Below are 21,469 nucleotides of genomic sequence, written 5' to 3'. Positions count from 1 at the left end.
AAATAAATAAAAATAAATTAAAAAAAAACCAAAAATAAAGCCTTCCACTCCCCGTTCTCTCTCTCCCTCTCTCATTCTCATTTTCTAAATAACTATGTTCATACACAGAACATGTGTAGGCAAATGCTAGTCAATATTTAAACTCTCTCTCTCTCTCTCTCTCTCTCTTGCACCCACCCGTCTACTTTTTCCCCACTTTTTCTAACTTCCCCAATCCACTAAATTTTTTTTATATATAAATTTAATTTAATTCTTTTTAAAATTTTAAATCACACACATAGTGTGTACTGCATCCAGTCTCTTGTATTAAAAAGAATGGATTTTCCGAATTAACTATTGTTTTCTATTCACTAGAAATGTTCAAATAAACAATAAAGGGTTATAACTACATTTTACATGTTTCAAGCTTGAGCTGATTTCCAAAATAGACCATGAGGCTTCAACTTTCTCACATTACCTGCACCTTGAGATTTTGAAATTGTAGCTACTTGCACTTTTTGTCTCTTAGAACATTTGTTAAATTGATGAGTTTTTTGTCGTTGTGTGCAAATGTGGTTTACAGATAGCCAATATAAGAGTCTCAAGCTTACTAGGTCATTAATTAAAAGAAGTGTCATACAATTAATTAAATTGAAGGCAATAAATGATACAATTTCAATACCTTAAGGTGTAATATGAAAAAATTAAAACTTCGTGGTCCATTTTGAAAATCACCCAAAACCTAAAGAATGTAAAATATAGTTAACGGAATAAAAATTAGTCAAGCCTCGGCAGCGGCGCCACCTCAACCCCCTGCCAAGGCTTGAATGAATTTTGTGGTGAAGAGGGTGGAGGCTTATTTAGCTCTATCATGCTAGATCAATGGTATTTTGGCTCAGGCCGGTTAATTGAATCCATTTAAAGTGGCTCATTTTGTACTAGAGATACTAGGACCACGTGTTTGTTTTCTCTATTACATTTGAGGAAGTCAAATCTTGAACCCATTCTAATCCAAGTCAATCTGGTGTAACAAACGGAACCTAAAGGTATAGGACCTATGACTTCATTTGGTCTCTAGGATTAGATTGAAATAGAAGGTACAGACGATCATTTTCATTTCAAGGGATTAAAAGGAGTTTAGACATGAAAAAAACTTATCCTTTCTAATTCTAATCCGCCCATTTTGGTTTTGAGGGACATAGAATGGATAAGTTTCCTTAACGAGTAATCTACCTTCTACCGTTGAAGTTGAACACATTTTTTCATTTCTTCCTTCAGCATACCTGAATATAAGTGGGTAGTTCATTTCAATCCAATCCTACTGATCAATTGAGGTCAACATTGCACACAACCTAAGATGCTATTGATTGCAATTTGCAGCAGACCAACTGCAGAACTTGAGATAAATAGCTGCTTCTTCCTCTTATCAGCCCAACATTCACAAAAACTATGCACAAATGTAGTTTCTGTTGAATATAAGCAACATCGCTTCACTAAAACTGAGGATGATTACAGCAGTTTTACACATGTTACAATTTGGTACATATCACGTCAGGTATATCTCAGCCCCCTCCTCTTCTTCCTTTTGTTTTTACTTTTGCCCCCCCTTCCTACCCATGTTGCTCTTTATAAAGAACCCTTCAAAGTATAGTATCATCCCACACAAATAAAAAAAAAATGATTAACTTACAGGTTTGGAAGGCGATCTTCCACCTTCCTCCCCTGCCAAAGCAAACCCGCTTCTTTTGATGCTTGAAAAGAACAAAAGAAACGAGAAAACAAAAAACTATCATCTGTCAATGGCATTTGTAGTAGTGGGTGGATGTGACTGGGTCTCAGGCTGAGCCTCGGCTTGTGCCTGGGCCTGCGCCTGCATCTGCTGCTCAGCAAACCGATTCACTCGCTCAAGTAACTGCGCAGCCTTTCTCTTGCCTCTATCTGTGCCATTTTGTGCCAACTCCAATAACAAACTCATCACCCCGAGTTTCTGAGCCTCTATTATATGTTGTTGGTCTCCAGAACAAAGATGCACCAAAACTGCAGCTGCATTTTCTCTGTTTCGGGGAGATCCAGTCCCAATAACTTCAACCAAAACAGGCACAGCCTCAGCAGCTCCAATGGCCGCTTTCCCTTCAGGGTGGCTAGACAATATTGCTAGAATGGCAAGTGCTTCATCCACCATTCCACCTCCAGGTTCTGTCAGCAGCTTCATTAGGGTCGAAACAACACCGGCCCTTACTGCCTTCCCCTTGTTACCTTGATAAATGCACAAGTTAAAAAGTGCAGTTGCAGCATCTTTCTTCCCCCTTTGGGTACCTTCACTCAGCAATTTAACAAGTGGCGGAATAGCTCCTGAAGCACCAATTCTAACCTTATTTTCATCCACAACAGAAAGGCTGAAAAGGGTCGCAGCTGCATTTTCCCGTGCTTCCATCCCTCCATTCTTGAGGACATGAACAATACCAGGAATTGCTCCAGATGAGATGATGCTTCCTTTGTTATCCTCACATATGGAAAGGTTGAGGAGTGCTGTCACAGCATGCTCTTGGGTGCGGGAGTCAGGGGTTGAAAGGAGGCCTACAAGCAGGGGTATTGCACCAGCTTCAGCAATAGCCACACGATTATCTGCATTACGTTTGGCAAGAAGGCGGATTTCACCAGCGGCAGACCTTTGGTCTTCGGGGTTTACTGACATCAGCTTGTGGAGGAGAATTTCAATCTTAGTGTGTTCTGCTGGCGAGCAGGCGGATGCAGTTTTATTAGGTCGAGAATTGGGTCTTTTTGGTGGTTCAATGCCATTTGCCTCGCACCACTGGGCAATGAGGCTACGTAAAGCATAGTTCGGAGTGAGGGTGTTAGAGAGGCTCTGTTGTGTTTTTGGACATGTCCCATGACCTGCTTCCAGCCACCTCTCAATACAGGAACGATCATATGTCTGCAGCAGTGGAAAACAAAATCTTTTAAATTAGTGGCAGCACGATGGACTGCATGTCCTCGGCGTGGACTTAAAATGTAAAAATTAATACAAGTATCCAATCTGCATGACATCTTTTCAGCCTCCCAGTCAAAAAGTTTTGGTTTGTTTTTGAAATACCATACAACGGAACTAACATAAGACAACCCAAGCTGATTGCAAATGGAAGACATATTGATCCAACAACTGGATACATCATAGATTCATAGCAAACAAATTTCAATATAACAACTTTTCTATGAGAAGACATCTATTAACATGACATCTATTAACATCCCATTATTGACATCTGACACAAACAAGGAATGGAAAAATAAATCTAATAACATCCTGTGAAAGAAGGAAAAAGGAAAAGGGATAATTATGGTGCAATTGAGTTCTTGGTATCAAAGAGCAAGCATGATATACCTGCCCTGTTGAAACAATGACGGGATCCTTCATTAACTCCAAAGATATTGGACAACGAAAATCATCTGGTATAACTGGGGGGACTTTGTGATTCTTATCAGTGGATGCTTGCCCACTGCAACTTGCTAATATATTATTTTCTGCTGCAGGAGCATCCATGTCGGGGTTTTCTGTTTGTACAAAATCCTTAATTTTTTTCAGTAGCATTGACATCTTCTCGATGCTCTCCCCAGGATCCCCACCACTGAAAGTAACCATCTCATGCAAGGCTAGTGATTCTTGTGTCAGTTCAGCTATCCCTGTCAATTCTAACTTATCGACCAATCTTCTTAGGACAGTTGGATCTGTTGCTGCCTCATTTTTACAGTAAATGGACAAGAGATCTTCATAGAGCTCAACATCAGGCGAATCGAACCTTCCTTTGGCTCTTCTAAACTGAGCAAGAACAAGCTCAACCTGGAAGACAGATACAGTTGAAGAATATATTAAACACTCAAAAATCTCAAATTCTTTTTTTTTACCACAAACTGGTGTAAGTTTCAAGCCATTGTGTTGTTACATGTCTGTGTGAGTTGATCGTTCATACACTAAAGATCTTTTAATAAATTTTAGCGAAGATAATTAAAGAATTGCGCAAGGAAAAATCTGGCATCTCATTTTAACAATACATGACAAGGATCCCAAAGAAGTCAAGGCCAAATTCAGAAATATAAGATAGCTATTACATTGTGATCCCTTGTTATCACACCACATCCCAAAACAATGACAGGAATGTTCGATGATGAATATATACCTGTTCCTTAACTTCATCAGATATGTCAAGATTTTCATAGGAAAGTCCACTTAAAGCTTGCTCCAATCGAGCTGTCACCTCATGAAACTTCATCATAATTTGCTCCCTTTCCAAAACCTACAAGTATGATGTAAGAGGTTCAGGCAAGAGAGAGCGAGAGAGAGAGTAATAATTAAGGCATCATCTGAATAGAAGTTCTAATTTCATAGTTTATTCAAAATAGAATATATTAATAAACATACCTAAAGTGAAACACAGCACATATCCAACAGAGCCCAAGCAAAGGATAGAAAGCAAGGACATTGAATATGAACCTTATGATATGAAACACCCAAGAGTTTGTAACATAAAAAAGCCTACTCACAAGCATGTTTCGTACCAATTGGAAAATGTAATTCAGTATTTCTATCAAATTTATACAATCTGGTGACATAAATGATAAACACACCCTTTCTAGCCTCCTACACACCCCTATTTAATCATGGCCGTTGATTTTGTTTGATTAAATCAATCTGATGACCAGAAATAAAGAGCGGTGTGCGAGAATCTAAGAAGGGTGTGTGAAAATCACCTCCCTATTCACTAAGACGATGGTTTTAGTGAGACTTGAAGTTCAAATCTCAACCACTATACCGAGATCGGGGAACACTCACAGTTTGTTTAGCCAACTCATCTACAGTTTATTTCTGAGCATATATTTTTAGCCATCTTATTCCCTTCCTGACTCTTTCGAACTATAAAATAATATTACTCCTCAAACCCAAATACCCTATATTCCACCATTGCTGGAAAATCGTAGGTTCAGGATGCTTATCACTTTTTCTTGCTTATTTTTGAATAACAGAGAAAATAAGAATGACCAGAAAACATGAGACTCCAAGAGAGATTGAGACTAGGCATTCAGAAACCCCAAAGGAGAGATGGTATTTCAGGTTTATCATAAACCATGTCTAGAGAATCACCCCTGTAGCATTCAGAGCATTCTAAACAATGTCAATTTCATTCTCAGAGCTCCACAAACAGTATGCGACCCCTTTCAACAGTTGGTGGCCATTTTCCACTATGTTATTAAATTGAAGTTATCATCCTAGAAGAACATGTTGAAAACATCAGAACTCTTTGCCATCTTGTTATACAGCTTGCTGAGAACAAGTTTAATGCCAGAAGATAGCTCAATCCTCAGTTCATGGAAGCTGGATGTTTAAACCTTTTTCTGCCCAAAATAAAAGTAGCGACGCTTTCCCAAAATTATGTGGCAGATTCATCAATCATACAGAAACCCCAACACCAAACATCCAAATTAACAACTAGAACACACTTAACAAGATGATTCCATTAGTGGTGATTTTCAAGAACTACTAAATTCAACATGTTCTTCTTTCCCCCACAAATGATTTTAAATATCTCCTCCAAAAGTGGTGCAACATCAAACTACCAAATTTCATCCACAAATAAAAGCAAGACCGAGAACAACAAAAATCGTGTTCACTTAGAGATGACATCAACAGTGCCACCACTCGCGGCAATGCAACTAAGAATATCCTACTATTGTATTGATTCTCGATTTTTACTACCAACCAATAGTATTCCGTTGACCTGAAAATTCCATTCACAGCATCTTAGACCTTAATACTGAAGCAACATGACCATTCAGCCATCCAATTGGTGAAGCCGTGAAGACATACAAAAGTCTAACCCATAACAAGAGACGCAAGAATGCTAAAGTACTATATCTCGGTACAATCAGTAATGAGGGAAACAAAAACAATCAAGCAGTAAGGACCCGTGATAGAATGATGGGAACATCACAAACCTCAGAAAGCAACACCCTAAAAAATCAATGCAATATTTGTACAAAAGGAAATTTATATAAATTGAGATTTGTAATTATGACATCCTATTTTCGTTTGCTGCTAAGATATGCAAAATCCCCAAGATCTAATAAAATTATCGCCAAAACAAAGATGCAGCTGTACCCCAAAACAAAAGACAGAACTTTTTTTCTTTCAACGGAATCTTTTTGGGAACTTTCTATCCAATTCCAAACTCAAAAAGGTGAGCATGTATAGAATTATTCTCACCAAAACAAATTCACTCAAGCCTTTCGTCTAAATACTGAAGACTGCCATAATTCAAATCATCACAAATTTTCGGGAAAATAACGGAATCATGATTTTGAAGATATACTAAGCACTGAAAGAAGCAAACGAAATCAGTTTCAGAACCATTTGGTAGCGAAAAGAAGTCCATTCGATTGCTGAGAATAATGCGGCAACGGATAAGAAATTAAACCATTAATCCTCAGCTTTATTCATCCAAAAGTAAAATCCAATCTAGCAAGGCCTAACCCAACTGTTTTGCTTAACTTAGCTTAGATCTCAGTTTTCAACTTAGAAATGTTATTGCTTTGGGTGCTTCCACAGTAGTCAAAAGTAAGTAAGAACTACAGCACTTTCCAAATTCAAAACCAACAATCCTTTCCTCCATTTCCCTTCAACTTCCCGCATTTTCTCGGCGACCAAACAGAAAATCAAAATCAAAATCAAAATCAAAACCAAAACCAAGACAATCATCCACACCAACAATCAAACACAAAATGCAAACAAGAAAGAAGTTCAGAATCGAAAGATACGCACACACCAGGTAAATCTTGCTGCTCTCGCCTCCGAATCTGAGCAGCTCCTTGGCCGATTCCAGAGCTTCCATGAACGAAAGCAAGGCCTTCAGAGTGTCCTGAGAGACCTCCTCCTTGCTATCCCTAATCTCCTCGAACATTGGGGTCAGCAGCTTCAACCTCCTCGCCAAATTGCAGTACTGCTTCTTGACCACACACCTGTAGTCGGAGATCGAAGCTATTTCGTTGATCGTGTCGATCAGGCTCTGCACCAGAGCACCCCTGTCTTCCTCCATAGCTGGGTCGCCACCGATCTCGGCCATAACCGCACTGTTTTGTGGGGTTTTGCGTCTGAGGAGCCTGGACTCGCCGGAGAGTTGAAATGACAGCAGGTTTTTGGTCGTCTCTCGTGAGAGAGTGTTTTAGAGAGAGAGAGAGAGAGAGAGAGAGGGAGGAGAGAGAGAGCGGGGAGTGTGTTTTTTAATGTGGTGCGGCTCCGAGTCGGACTGAGTCGCTGACTCGGGACTTAACCAGGGTTTGAGTTGGGTTGGGGAATTAACCAGAGGTGTGCTGTGTGGACTTGGACGACTTGGACGACTGCGCTTCTGGAGTTTTGGTTGGTTGCTGATGTCTGTTGGTAGGCGGCGGACGGTTAATTTGGTTAAACTACCGCTGGTAAATGTCAGAGGGGATAGTTGTGTCTCAGAACACGACAGATGTTTCTCTGCAACCTGACAACAAGTTTAAAATGCCAATTAGGTTTTTTCGTTTCGGTATTATTTTTCTTCGCTCACTTAAACAAATGTCTCAAATCCGACTTGTAATATCTGTCGTTGGATCGTTGGATAATCAAACTCACATAAACAACTCCGGAAGTTCATAAAGTTAATTAAGAACATTGCTATTGTAATTATGTGTGCCTATTCCATACCTAATTATAGTATTTTTGCATTGGATAGTTTGTCTTGATTGATCCTTCAACCTCATATGAGCTAAAAAAATATGCGACGCGATTTGATTAGGCAAAGTATTTAATTTTTCAATGTATTTACATTAACAGGTAGAGGGCTAAACAATACAATAATTCAATCCTAATAAATTAGTATCGAACTCGTCATCGATGAGAATTAAATTTAAGACCTATCATTTACAATTGAAGAGAAATACAACTAAAATGTGCTAAGTAACGTGTATTTTATTTTATTTGACCAGGGGGTGCAAGAATAAAGGGTCTTCCAATGTTGGAGAATTTTTTTTTTAGTAAGGCTTAACTTGCCATTAGACTACGCTGACTTGTCCAACCGTCATTAGATGCAAGAATTCAATTGATTGATGGCTCAAATTTGTACGTAGCTTCACAATATAATATGTGAATAAAGACTAATTAAGAAATTACAAGGGATATGTCAAAATCAACGGAAGTTTCATGATATTTTAAAACGGTGGAACCTACTTATGAAACTTTAGCTACATTCACTCTACATGTTGGTCAAGTTGGTACTTGATTCAAGAAGCCTCCGAAGTCTCTTCATGACGTCATATTTGAGAATCATCTTTCTAATCAAATAAGATATCGTTTTCACTAAAACAAAATTACAAATTTCATAAAATAGCATATATATGTTTGACAAAAAATAAAAAATAAAGTAGTATATCACAATAAAACATGTAAGCTCTTGATAATTTGATTGATCATCTTGGAGGCACGCACGCCACTTGAGAAATCACATCATGTCGGGCAGTCGAGCCAAAGAGGAAAATATGCAGACCGAGAAAGAAGCAAATAAAATACAATGCATATATGGTTGGAATTTGGAAACCGTTCCAATTATGGCATATAATGTGGGATATATTCTATTACCAAATGGAAAAATACCCAACAAGTGCCCTAGGTTTCCATTTATCATAATGTCGTACCATACGCGTAAACACCACCACTATCCAAATTCCAACTATTCCATTTGCATGTGAACAATCTGAGCTGTCTAAAGTCCAATGCAATACAATATTCCGATTGTGATAAATATATATATACACACACACGCACACATACTCCTCAAAGATTTTACTCCATTGCATTTGGTTAATTTAGCCTGCCCCACATACTCCTTAAAGATTTTACTCGATTGCATTTGGTTAATTTAGCCTTGCCCTTTGGGTAGGCCCAGCCCAGGCCCAGTTAGACTTGTAAACGGGTCAGATTTATTGGGTTTGGGTCGGGTTCAACCCGACCCGTTAAGTTAACGGGTCACCCAAACCCAACCCGTTAAGCTAACGGGTCATCCGAACCCGACCCGTTAAACTAACGGGTCACCCGTTTCACCCATTAACACCCGTTAACAATTATTTTTATTTTTATTTTTTTGCATAAAGTTTATTTTTTGTCATTAAGATTTTACTAAAATTACTAAAATATCCTCAACTAACGGGTGCTAACGGATGTTAACGGGTGATAACGGGTCTAACGGGTTGACCCAAAGTGACCCATTATTTAACGGGTTGTTAACGGGTTCACCCGTTAACGACCCGACCCGTTAAGCATCCACCCAAATACAAATATTAACGGGTTGGGTCGGGTCGGGTTAACGGGTTGGGTCCAAAATGCCAGGCCTAGGCCCAGTGCCATCAGGGCAACTGTCCGGAACCCAAAATTGAGAAGGGCACCAAAAGTTAAAAATCCACATAACTAGGTTAAAAAAAATTATCTAGAGCCCAAATTGAACGACCCAGTTTTTCTACACATAACCCGTTTCTTAAGTTGAATGGCCCATGTTTTGGGTCATTAAAAAAATTTAAAAAAAAAAAACCATAAGAGGGACCACTTGTCCCTAATTAACCATAAGTTCCTAACATATCCTCATTTTTCCACGATTCTCCACCCCCCTTTTGTTCCCACTTCCCCACTATCATGTATGTCGTCTCTGTCCTTTTCTCCCATCCATTGGCTGCAAGTGCAACAATTTCTCTCAAAACTCACTCACTGCAAGCTGTGCGCTTTAGCTTCCAAGCTGGCAAGCCGACATGTCCTTCTCATTCAGCGCATTCACCAACCCTTTTAAGTTTTGAGGTAAACTAATTCTTAAAATTTGAATTATTAATTCATAATTTAATATAAAATTTTGCATGTGGCATAGAATTATATGATAATTGATATATAGAATTGTTGTTAACTTGTTGTTGATGAATTGAATTCTTGATTAATTGAATTATTTGATTTCATTTCAAACCCAATTTTTAAGTTCAATTTTATCAATTTTTCTAATATGTTAGACTATGTGTTAGTGTGGCAACCCGCCACTAATTTTACGTTTTTACAAATTTTAAAATCGTGATTTTACGAAAATTGTCTTAGAGACGAGGGTATTGACTTTTGTGGACCAACGTATAGTGAGACGTACGAAATATTTCTATAGTGTATTCCTGAAGTTCTCGATAAAATTTTTGTGTGTGTGTGTGTGTGTATATATATATTGCTATTTTATATATTGGCATAAAAAGATATTATTATTATTATTATTAGGAGGATGTTGAGATTAGAGAAAGAAAAAAAAAAGAAATGGGAGAACCGGCAGGGGAGGAGGAAGGGCAAAACTGCCCAACCGGTGAGAGAAAGAGAGATTAGCTGAATCAGGAGAGGAGAGAGGAAGGGCTGGCCAATCAGAAAGCAAGAAAGGAGGGAAAGGAGAAAGGGGGAGAAACGGGGGAAAGGGAGAAAGGGATAAACGGATTCCCCAACCCGAGTGACCCGTGCACCCATCTCTCCATATTTTCCAGTGGTTTTCCACCGAATTTCTCACGAATTGGATCAAGGAACCACTCCCAATCATCACCTAGTCCTTTCCTCTTCCATTTCCACCCAAATTTGGAAGGGATTTGATTGTAATTTGGTGAAAAACACATGTGGGTGCCGCGGGGAACCATATGTTAAATCCATCAATTGTGAAACCATTTCCTTCAATTACCCCCACTAGAACACTCCCCTAGAACCCAGGAACAAAGTCCAAGCAGTGGTGAAGACGTTGGAACACCGAGGATGTCGAATTGAAGAACACCCATTCTAGGGTTTCCGACGGATTTGAGTGAAATTGGAGCTTTTCACAGCCAAATTGGCCTTGGTCACAGGTATGAAAGTTGCTCCACTCACCGAGATCTTCATTTTTGCAAAATTTGGTAATTTTTAGAAATAGTTGAATTTTTCGGCGAGTTTGGGCGGCCAACTACCACCCACGGCGGCACATGGCCAGTGGGCCGCCAATGCTATTTTTAGGCTATGTTAAATGTCTTGAATTCAGTTTTGATACTTGAATGACATAGGTTGATCGTTGGGACCTAAATTCTATACGATACGTTATTAGGTATTCAGGTGAATCGATGATCCAACCGTTGGATCGTCACCAAACTTTGTTACATTGTAGTACGTAATATTTGAGGACCATAAAAACTTACGGATCGTGAATCCAATATACGGATCTTCCCGAAATTGGATTTGTAAGTTCATAAAATAAAAGGTTAACAACCACTTGGTTTTGACAATTGTCGGAGATCTGACCGTTGGATCGTAATGGGACTTTAGGATGTTGTTCTAGAAGTATAATGTGGATCTTTGGAAGCAACAGATCGAAAATTCGTGATGCAGATCTTCGGAATTGAATTACGTAGGGATGTGTTTTATGTAAATTGTGTATTTTATCGATATGAACTCTGAGATATGATTTCATAATTGGTCACAGGCGGCGATGGCTCGTGATGTCTCGATATGCGTGCTAGGGAGTCGTAGCGCGGACCTCAGGAAAGTGGGTCTTTTCCTTTTTATCGTATATTATATATATATGTGTGTGTGTGTGTGTGTGTGTGTGTGATTGACAATTCCACAACGTTTATAAATTTCTTATTGTGTATAATTACTGTGAATGCTTTGAAGTACTAATGTGAACTACGAATGACTTGATCCCTATTTAGGGTTCGTAGGCAGTCTAATGAGACGTTAAATGCAGCCATACAATATTTGAAACAAAAACCTTGTTTGGGAATTGAGCAATGTGAAGGAAATTGGTGAAAATATGAGATTTAACCTTATGTTTTTAGTGATTGGATGTTGGTCATAAATCAATGTGGAAGGAATCAAGAAATTAAAATAAGGAAACGTAAGTAATGATAGTTAATTAAAGTAGTGTTTAGTTGGACTTGTCCCCGATAATTATTTTCGAAAATAAATAATTTGGGAGTAGGGCGTTATAGATTGTGCAGTTTACGCCACATTATATATATATATATGTATATATTGGAAAAATACTATGATATGGTTGAGTTTTAGATTTGCATTATGGCATATCGATATTTATTTTATCTGCACATAATTATTGTGGATGTTTTGAAGTGCGAAGGTGAACGCAGAACACACAGGTAAGTTTATGTGAGTTATGGTATTAGTTGAAATGATTGAGTTATGGCATGATCACATTTATGTTTTAGGCAACTCTGACATTGTCGTACAGGTTGCCTATGAGTTGTATATGTCATATGAGATGCATTTAGAGCTCATAAACCTGCATCCCAATGTTAGTGCTCCCGCCCGTGGCCAGGGCACAGTCCTTCACGTGATGTTCACCTCCCACACCTTACGCTTACCTTGGATCCAAGGTAGGTGCACATGTCTGTCGTATAGACAACTATAGGTGGTTCCGACTGGTAGGTAACCCGCGATTATTCGCACATTTTTCACGTAATCATAGCACTTGAGCGTCGGCTTTTTTACACCCAGTTCTGTCGTACAGACCGCTTTAGGTGGTTCCAACTCGTGTGCAGGTTTTGATATGGTTGAGATTGGTTATAAGCTATAGACTCAGTCGTACAGGTCACTATAGGTGACTCCGACTTATGAGCTAGCATATGTGATAAGGTATGGATAAGTCGTACATGTCACTACAGGTGACTCCGACTTATGAGCTATCATATGTGATGAGATATAGATAAGTCATACAGGTCACTACAGGTGACTCGACTTATATGCTAGCATTGATTGATGAGATATGGATAAGTCGTACAAGTTACTATAGGTGACTCCGACTTATATGCTAGCGTTGATTGATGAGATATGGATAAGCCGTACAGGTCACGTGAGGTGACTCTTTCTGCCAGAAGATAGCTCAATCCTCAGTTCATGGAAGCTGGATGTTTAAACCTTTTTCTGCCCAAAATAAAAGTAGCGACGCTTTCCCAAAATTATGTGGCAGATTCATCAATCATACAGAAACCCCAACACCAAACAACCAAATTAACAACTAGAACACACTTAACAAGATGATTCCATTAGTGGTGATTTTCAAGAACTACTAAATTCAACATGTTCTTCTTTCCCCCACAAATGATTTTAAATATCTCCTCCAAAAGTGGTGCAACATCAAACTACCAAATTTCATCCACAAATAAAAGCAAGACCGAGAACAACAAAAATCTTGTTCACTTAGAGATGACATCAACAGTGCCACCACTCGCGGCAATGCAACTAAGAATATCCTACTATTGTATTGATTCTCGATTTTTACTACCAACCAATAGTATTCCGTTGACCTGAAAATTCCATTCACAGCATCTTAGACCTTAATACTGAAGCAACATGACCATTCAGCCATCCAATTGGTGAAGCCGTGAAGACATACAAAAGTCTAACCCATAACAAGAGACGCAAGAATGCTAAAGTACTATATCTCGGTACAATCAGTAATGAGGGAAACAAAAACAATCAAGCAGTAAGGACCCGTGATAGAATGATGGGAACATCACAAACCTCAGAAAGCAACACCCTAAAAAATCAATGCAATATTTGTACAAAAGGAAATTTATATAAATTGAGATTTGTAATTATGACATCCTATTTTCGTTTGCTGCTAAGATATGCAAAATCCCCAAGATCTAATAAAATTATCGCCAAAACAAAGATGCAGCTGTACCCCAAAACAAAAGACAGAACTTTTTTTCTTTCAACGGAATCTTTTTGGGAACTTTCTATCCAATTCCAAACTCAAAAAGGTGAGCATGTATAGAATTATTCTCACCAAAACAAATTCACTCAAGCCTTTCGTCTAAATACTGAAGACTGCCATAATTCAAATCATCACAAATTTTCGGGAAAATAACGGAATCATGATTTTGAAGATATACTAAGCACTGAAAGAAGCAAACGAAATCAGTTTCAGAACCATTTGGTAGCGAAAAGAAGTCCATTCGATTGCTGAGAATAATGCGGCAACGGATAAGAAATTAAACCATTAATCCTCAGCTTTATTCATCCAAAAGTAAAATCCAATCTAGCAAGGCCTAACCCAACTGTTTTGCTAATCTTAGCTTAGATCTCAGTTTTCAACTTAGAAATGTTATTGCTTTGGGTGCTTCCACAGTAGTCAAAAGTAAGTAAGAACTACAGCACTTTCCAAATTCAAAACCAACAATCCTTTCCTCCATTTCCCTTCAACTTCCCGCATTTTCTCGGCGACCAAACAGAAAATCAAAATCAAAATCAAAATCAAAACCAAAACCAAGACAATCATCCACACCAACAATCAAACACAAAATGCAAACAAGAAAGAAGTTCAGAATCGAAAGATACGCACACACCAGGTAAATCTTGCTGCTCTCGCCTCCGAATCTGAGCAGCTCCTTGGCCGATTCCAGAGCTTCCATGAACGAAAGCAAGGCCTTCAGAGTGTCCTGAGAGACCTCCTCCTTGCTATCCCTAATCTCCTCGAACATTGGGGTCAGCAGCTTCAACCTCCTCGCCAAATTGCAGTACTGCTTCTTGACCACACACCTGTAGTCGGAGATCGAAGCTATTTCGTTGATCGTGTCGATCAGGCTCTGCACCAGAGCACCCCTGTCTTCCTCCATAGCTGGGTGGCCACCGATCTCGGCCATAACCGCACTGTTTTGTGGGGTTTTGCGTCTGAGGAGCCTGGACTCGCCGGAGAGTTGAAATGACAGCGCGTTTTTGGTCGTCTCTCGTGAGAGAGTGTTTTAGAGAGAGAGAGAGAGAGAGAGAGGGAGGAGAGAGAGAGCGGGGAGTGTGTTTTTTAATGTGGTGCGGCTCCGAGTCGGACTGAGTCGCTGACTCGGGACTTAACCAGGGTTTGAGTTGGGTTGGGGAATTAACCAGAGGTGTGCTGTGTGGACTTGGACGACTTGGACGACTGCCCTTCTGGAGTTTTGGTTGGTTGCTGATGTCTGTTGGTGGGCGGCGGGCGGTTAATTTGGTTAAACTACCGCTGGTAAATGTCAGAGGGGATAGTTGTGTCTCAGAACACGACAGATGTTTCTCTGCAACCTGACAACAAGTTTAAAATGCCAATCAGGTTTTTTCGTTTCGGTATTATTTTTCTTCGCTCACTTAAACAAATGTCTCAAATCCGACTTGTAATATCTGTCGTTGGATCGTTGGATAATCAAACTCACATAAACAACTCCGGAAGTTCATGAAGTTCATTAAGAACATTGCTATTGTAATTATGTGTGCCTATTCCGTACCTAATTATAGTATTTTTGCATTGGATAGTTTGTCTTGATTGATCCTTCAACCTCATATGAGCTAAAAAAATATGCGACGCGATTTGATTAGGCAAAGTATTTAATTTTTCAATGTATTTACATTAACAGGTGGAGGGCTAAACAATACAATAGTTCAATCCTAATAAATTAGTATCGAACTCGTCATCGATTAGAATTAAATTTAAGACCTATCATTTACAATTGAAGAGAAATACAACTAAAATGTGCTAAGTAACGTGTATTTTATTTTATTTGACCAGGGGGTGCAAGAATAAAGGGTCTTCCAGTGTTGGAGATTTTTTTTTTTTAATAAGGCTTAACTTGCCATTAGACTACGCTGACTTGTCCAACCGTCATTAGATGCAAGAATTCAATTGATTGATGGCTCAAATTTGTACGTAGCTTCACAATATAATATGTGAATAAAGACTAATTAAGAAATTACAAGGGATATGTCAAAATCAACGGAAGTTTCATGATATTTTAAAACGGTGGAACCTACTTATGAAACTTTAGCTACATTCACTCTACATGTTGGTCAAGTTGGTACTTGATTCAAGAAGCCTCCGAAGTCTCTTCATGACGTCATATTTGAGAATCATCTTTCTAATCAAATAAGATATCGTTTTCACTAAAACAAAATTACAAATTTCATAAAATAGCATATATATGTTTGACAAAAAATAAAAAATAAAGTAGTATATCACAATAAAACATGTAAGCTCTTGATAATTTGATTGATCATCTTGGAGGCACGCACGCCACTTGAGAAATCACATCATGTCGGGCAGTCGAGCCAAAGAGGAAAATATGCAGACCGAGAAAGAAGCAAATAAAATACAATGCATATATGGTTGGAATTTGGAAACCGTTCCAATTATGGCATATAATGTGGGATATATTCTATTACCAAATGGAAAAATACCCAACAAGTGCCCTAGGTTTCCATTTATCATAATGTCGTACCATACGCGTAAACACCACCACTATCCAAATTCCAACTATTCCATTTGCATGTGAACAATCTGAGCTGTCTAAAGTCCAATGCAATACAATATTCCGATTGTGATAAATATATATATACACACACACGCACACATACTCCTCAAAGATTTTACTCCATTGCATTTGGTTAATTTAGCCTGCCCCACATACTCCTTAAAGATTTTACTCGATTGCATTTGGTTAATTTAGCCTTGCCCTTTGGGTAGGCCCAGCCCAGGCCCAGTTAGACTTGTAAACGGGTCAGATTTATTGGGTTTGGGTCGGGTTCAACCCGACCCGTTAAGTTAACGGGTCACCCAAACCCAACCCGTTAAGCTAACGGGTCATCCGAACCCGACCCGTTAAACTAACGGGTCACCCGTTTCACCCATTAACACCCGTTAACAATTATTTTTATTTTTATTTTTTTGCATAAAGTTTATTTTTTGTCATTAAGATTTTACTAAAATTACTAAAATATCCTCAACTAACGGGTGCTAACGGATGTTAACGGGTGCTAACGGGTCTAACGGGTTGACCCAAAGTGACCTATTATTTAACGGGTTGTTAACGGGTTCACCCGTTAACGACCCGACCCGTTAAGCATCCACCCAAATACAAATATTAACGGGTTGGGTCGGGTCGGGTTAACGGGTTGGGTCCAAAATGCCAGGCTTAGGCCCAGTGCCATCAGGGCAACTGTCCGGAACCCAAAATTGAGAAGGGCACCAAAAGTTAAAAATCCACATAACTAGGTTAAAAAAAATTATCTAGAGCCCAAATTGAACGACCCAGTTTTTCTACACATAACCCGTTTCTTAAGTTGAATGGCCCATGTTTTGGGTCATTAAAAAAATTTAAAAAAAAAAAACCATAAGAGGGACCACTTGTCCCTAATTAACCATAAGTTCCTAACATATCCTCCTTTTTCCACGATTCTCCACCCCCCTTTTGTTCCCACTTCCCCACTATCATGTATGTCGTCTCTGTCCTTTTCTCCCATCCATTGGCTGCAAGTGCAACAATTTCTCTCAAAACTCACTCACTGCAAGCTGTGCGCTTTAGCTTCCAAGCTGGCAAGCCGACATGTCCTTCTCATTCAGCGCATTCACCAACCCTTTTAAGTTTTGAGGTAAACTAATTCTTAAAATTTGAATTATTAATTCATAATTTAATATAAAATTTTGCATGTGGCATAGAATTATATGATAATTGATGTATAGAATTGTTGTTAACTTGTTGTTGATGAATTGAATTCTTGATTAATTGAATTATTTGATTTCATTTCAAACCCAATTTTTAAGTTCAATTTTATCAAATTTTCTAATATGTTAGACTATGTGTTAGTGTGGCAACCCGCCACTAATTTTACGTTTTTACAAATTTTAAAATCGTGATTTTACGAAAATTGTCTTAGAGACGAGGGTATTGACTTTTGTGAACCAACGTATAGTGAGACGTACGAAATATTTCTATAGTGTATTCCTGAAGTTCTCGATAAAATTTGTGTGTGTGTGTGTGTGTATATATATATATTGCTATTTTATATATTGGCATAAAAAGATATTATTATTATTATTATTATTAGGAGGATGTTGAGATTAGAGAAAGAAAAAAAAAAGAAATGGGAGAACCGGCAGGGGAGGAGGAAGGGCAAAACTGCCCAACCGGTGAGAGAAAGAGAGATTAGCTGAATCAGGAGAGGAGAGAGGAAGGGCTGGCCAATCAGAAAGCAAGAAAGGAGGGAAAGGAGAAAGGGGGAGAAACGGGGGAAAGGGAGAAAGGGATAAACGGATTCCCCAACCCGAGTGACCCGTGCACCCATCTCTCCATATTTTCCAGTGGTTTTCCACCGAATTTCTCACGAATTGGATCAAGGAACCACTCCCAATCATCACCTAGTCCTTTCCTCTTCCATTTCCACCCAAATTTGGAAGGGATTTGATTGTAATTTGGTGAAAAACACATGTGGGTGCCGCGGGGAACCATATGTTAAATCCATCAATTATGAAACCATTTCCTTCAATTACCCCCACTAGAACACTCCCCTAGAACCCAGGAACAAAGTCCAAGCAGTGGTGAAGACGTTGGAACACCGAGGATGTCGAATTGAAGAACACCCATTCTAGGGTTTCCGACGGATTTGAGTGAAATTGGAGCTCTTCACAGCCAAATTGGCCTTGGTCACAGGTATGAAAGTTGCTCCACTCACCGAGATCTTCATTTTTGCAAAATTTGGTAATTTTTAGAAATAGTTGAATTTTTCGGCGAGTTTGGGCGGCCAACTACCACCCACGGCGGCACATGGCCAGTGGGCCGCCAATGCTATTTTTAGGCTATGTTAAATGTCTTGAATTCAGTTTTGATACTTGAATGACATAGGTTGATCGTTGGGACCTAAATTCTATACGATACGTTATTAGGTATTCAGGTGAATCGATGATCCAACCGTTGGATCGTCACCAAACTTTGTTACATTGTAGTACGTAATATTTGAGGACCATAAAAACTTACGGATCGTGAATCTGATATACGGATCTTCCCGAAATTGGATTTGTAAGTTCATAAAATAAAAGGTTAACAACCACTTGGTTTTGACAATTGGCGGAGATCTGACCGTTGGATTGTAATGGGACTTTAGGATGTTGTTCTAGAAGTATAATGTGGATCTTTGGAAGCAACAGATCGGAAATTCGTGATGCAGATCTTCGGAATTGAATTACGTAGGGATGTGTTTTATGTAAATTGTGTATTTTATCGATATGAACTCTGAGATATGATTTCATAATTGGTCACAGGCGGCGATGGCTCGTGATGTCTCGATATGCGTGCTAGGGAGTCGTAGCGCGGACCTCAGGTAAGTGGGTCTTTTCCTTTTTATCGTATATTATATATATGTGTGTGTGTGTGTGTGTGTGTGTGTGTGTGTGATTGACAATTCCACAACGTTTATAAATTTCTTATTGTGTATAATTACTGTGAATGCTTTGAAGTACTAATGTGAACTACGAATGACTTGATCCCTATTTAGGGTTCGTAGGCAGTCTAATGAGACGTTAAATGCAGCCATACAATATTTGAAACAAAAACCTTGTTTGGGAATTGAGCAATGTGAAGGAAATTGGTGAAAATATGAGATTTAACCTTATGTTTTTAGTGATTGGATGTTGGTCATAAATCAATGTGGAAGGAATCAAGAAATTGAAATAAGGAAACGTAAGTAATGATAGTTAATTAAAGTAGTGTTTAGTTGGACTTGTCCCCGATAATTATTTTCGAAAATAAATAATTTGGGAGTAGGGCGTTATAGATTGTGCAGTTTACGCCACATTATATATATATATATATATATATATATATATATATATATATATATTGGAAAAATACTATGATATGGTTGAGTTTTAGATTTGCATTATGGCATATCGATATTTATTTTATCTGCACATAATTATTATGGATGTTTTGAAGTGCGAAGGTGAACGCAGAACACACAGGTAAGTTTATGTGAGTTATGGTATTAGTTGAAATGATTGAGTTATGGCATGATCACATTTATGTTTTAGGCAACTCTGACATTGTCGTACAGGTTGCCTATGAGTTGTATATGTCATATGAGATGCATTTAGAGCTCATAAACCTGCATCCCAATGTTAGTGCTCCCGCCCGTGGCCAGGGCACAGTCCTTCACGTGATGTTCACCTCCCACACCTTACGCTTACCTTGGATCCAAGGTAGGTGCACATGTCTGTCGTATAGACAACTATAGGTGGTTCCGACTGGTAGGTGACCCGCGATTATTCGCACATTTTTCACGTAATCATAGCACTTGAGCGTCGGCTTTTTTACACCCAGTTCTGTCGTACAGACCGCTTTAGGTGGTTCCGACTCGTGTGCAGGTTTTGATATGGTTGAGATTGGTTATAAGCTATAGACTCAGTCGTACAGGTCACTATAGGTGACTCCGACTTATGAGCTAGCATATGTGATAAGGTATGGATAAGTCGTACATGTCACTACAGGTGACTCCGACTTATGAGTTATCATATGTGATGAGATATAGATAAGTCATACAGGTCACTACAGGTGACTCGACTTATATGCTAGCGTTGATTGATGAGATATGGATAAGTCGTACAAGTCACTATAGGTGACTCCGACTTATATGCTAGCGTTGATTGATGAGATATGGATAAGCCGTACAGGTCACGTGAGGTGACTCTGGCTAGTATGTTGATGATCTATTGATTCAGCCGTATAGGTCACATAAGGTGACTCCGGCTAGTATGTTGATGAGCCATTGACTCAGCCATACAGGTCATGTGGGGTGACTCCGGCTAGCATGTTAATGAGCTATTGGTTCAGCCGTACAGGCTACAATAGGTGGATTCGGCTGACATATCATTTCATATTGATTTATTTCACATGGGTTACTTATTCTTGTTGAGATATTTCACACGGCATAATTGTGAGACTGTTATTTTGGTTATGGATTTGAGTTATAATCATGCTTGTTATTTTCTGGGAAAGTATACAGGTGTTACGGCGAGGGGCTACTGCCTTTGGTAATTGAAATTGGTTTGAAAAGTTTTGTTTCACTCACTCACATTTTCCATTTTGCACCCCTCAAGGTTCTAGCAGCAGAGTTCCGTATCGACGAGGATTCGTGGCACTTTTCAGTACAGATGTCTTCTTATGATGGTATAATCATTATCTTATCTTAACGTACTATATCTATGCTCTGTATCACGCGTGAAATGGGTACTTGGGCACTTTTAGTTTTTTTATTTATTTATTCACATTTTATACATTATCACACCAATGACTTCGTCACCTTCCAGGTGTCGGCCAACACAGCTCGATTCGGGGTCCTAATGGACATTCCAGGTCGGGGTGTGTCAGTTAGTGCATTTATAATATATAATAGATGTTAGGGTTTTTATAATATGTAATATGTGTTGGAATGATAATTTTGATAGGAAATTTTTGTTATATTATGTGTAGGTAATTTTTGCAAACAAATTTTCAAAGTCTATGTCCTTTAGGAAACAACTCTCTGGTAATATGAAAAGGAAAAAAAAGGCAAAGGATAATGAAATTACGGAAAGTTTAAGAGGATCTCTTAGTAAAAAAATTTCTACAAAGAATGAGTCGGTTGAAAATTTGAGAGAAACTGATG

The 21,469-nt window shown here is 38.8% G+C and overlaps 2 protein-coding genes across 3 annotated transcripts; both read right to left on the bottom strand.

Annotated features, from left to right (window-relative positions):
• Positions 1–1,442: 1,442 nt before the first annotated feature.
• On the bottom strand, positions 1,443–7,296 carry LOC103421190 (U-box domain-containing protein 13-like). Of its 2 annotated transcripts, none has more exons than XM_008359226.4 (4): positions 6,795–7,296; positions 4,155–4,271; positions 3,362–3,817; positions 1,443–2,914 (listed from the first exon to the last, which is right to left on the bottom strand). In XM_008359226.4, exons 1-4 carry the CDS (start codon positions 7,089–7,091, stop codon positions 1,769–1,771), a joined length of 2,016 nt encoding a protein of 671 aa, XP_008357448.2. In that variant the 5' UTR covers positions 7,092–7,296; the 3' UTR covers positions 1,443–1,768. The 2 variants fall into 2 exon arrangements, with proteins under 2 accessions (XP_008357448.2, XP_070675000.1); XM_070818899.1 differs by having other exon boundaries at positions 4,155–5,750; positions 6,795–7,065.
• A 5,761-nt stretch (positions 7,297–13,057) lies between these two features.
• Positions 13,058–14,819, bottom strand: LOC139194417 (U-box domain-containing protein 13-like). The gene is made up of 2 exons (XM_070818893.1): positions 14,383–14,819; positions 13,058–13,338 (listed from the first exon to the last, which is right to left on the bottom strand). The coding sequence occupies exons 1-2, from the start codon at positions 14,677–14,679 to the stop codon at positions 13,288–13,290; spliced, it is 348 nt and encodes a 115-aa protein (XP_070674994.1). The 5' UTR covers positions 14,680–14,819; the 3' UTR covers positions 13,058–13,287.
• Between the last annotated feature and the right edge of the window lie 6,650 nt (positions 14,820–21,469).

This window comes from Malus domestica, chromosome 03 (genome assembly GCF_042453785.1).
Source record: "Malus domestica chromosome 03, GDT2T_hap1".
In the NCBI taxonomy this organism is placed as follows: domain Eukaryota; kingdom Viridiplantae; phylum Streptophyta; class Magnoliopsida; order Rosales; family Rosaceae; genus Malus; species Malus domestica.
The sequence above is the reverse complement of the archived record's forward strand: the minus strand, read 5'-3'. Positions and strand labels throughout refer to the sequence as shown.

Coding starts and splice junctions, on each gene's coding strand:
- LOC139194417 (XM_070818893.1), bottom strand. CDS start 14,679: ATGGCCGAGATCGGTGGCCACCCAGCTATGGAGGAAGACAGGGGTGCT. Junction 13,339..14,382: donor AGAGCAGCAAGATTTACCTG/GTGTGTGCGTAT, acceptor TGGAATTTTCAG/GTCAACGGAATACTATTGGT.
- LOC103421190 (XM_008359226.4), bottom strand. CDS start 7,091: ATGGCCGAGATCGGTGGCGACCCAGCTATGGAGGAAGACAGGGGTGCT. Junction 3,818..4,154: donor CTGATGAAGTTAAGGAACAG/GTATATATTCAT, acceptor TCTGTCTTCCAG/GTTGAGCTTGTTCTTGCTCA. Junction 2,915..3,361: donor TCATTGTTTCAACAGGGCAG/GTATATCATGCT, acceptor CCACTGCTGCAG/ACATATGATCGTTCCTGTAT.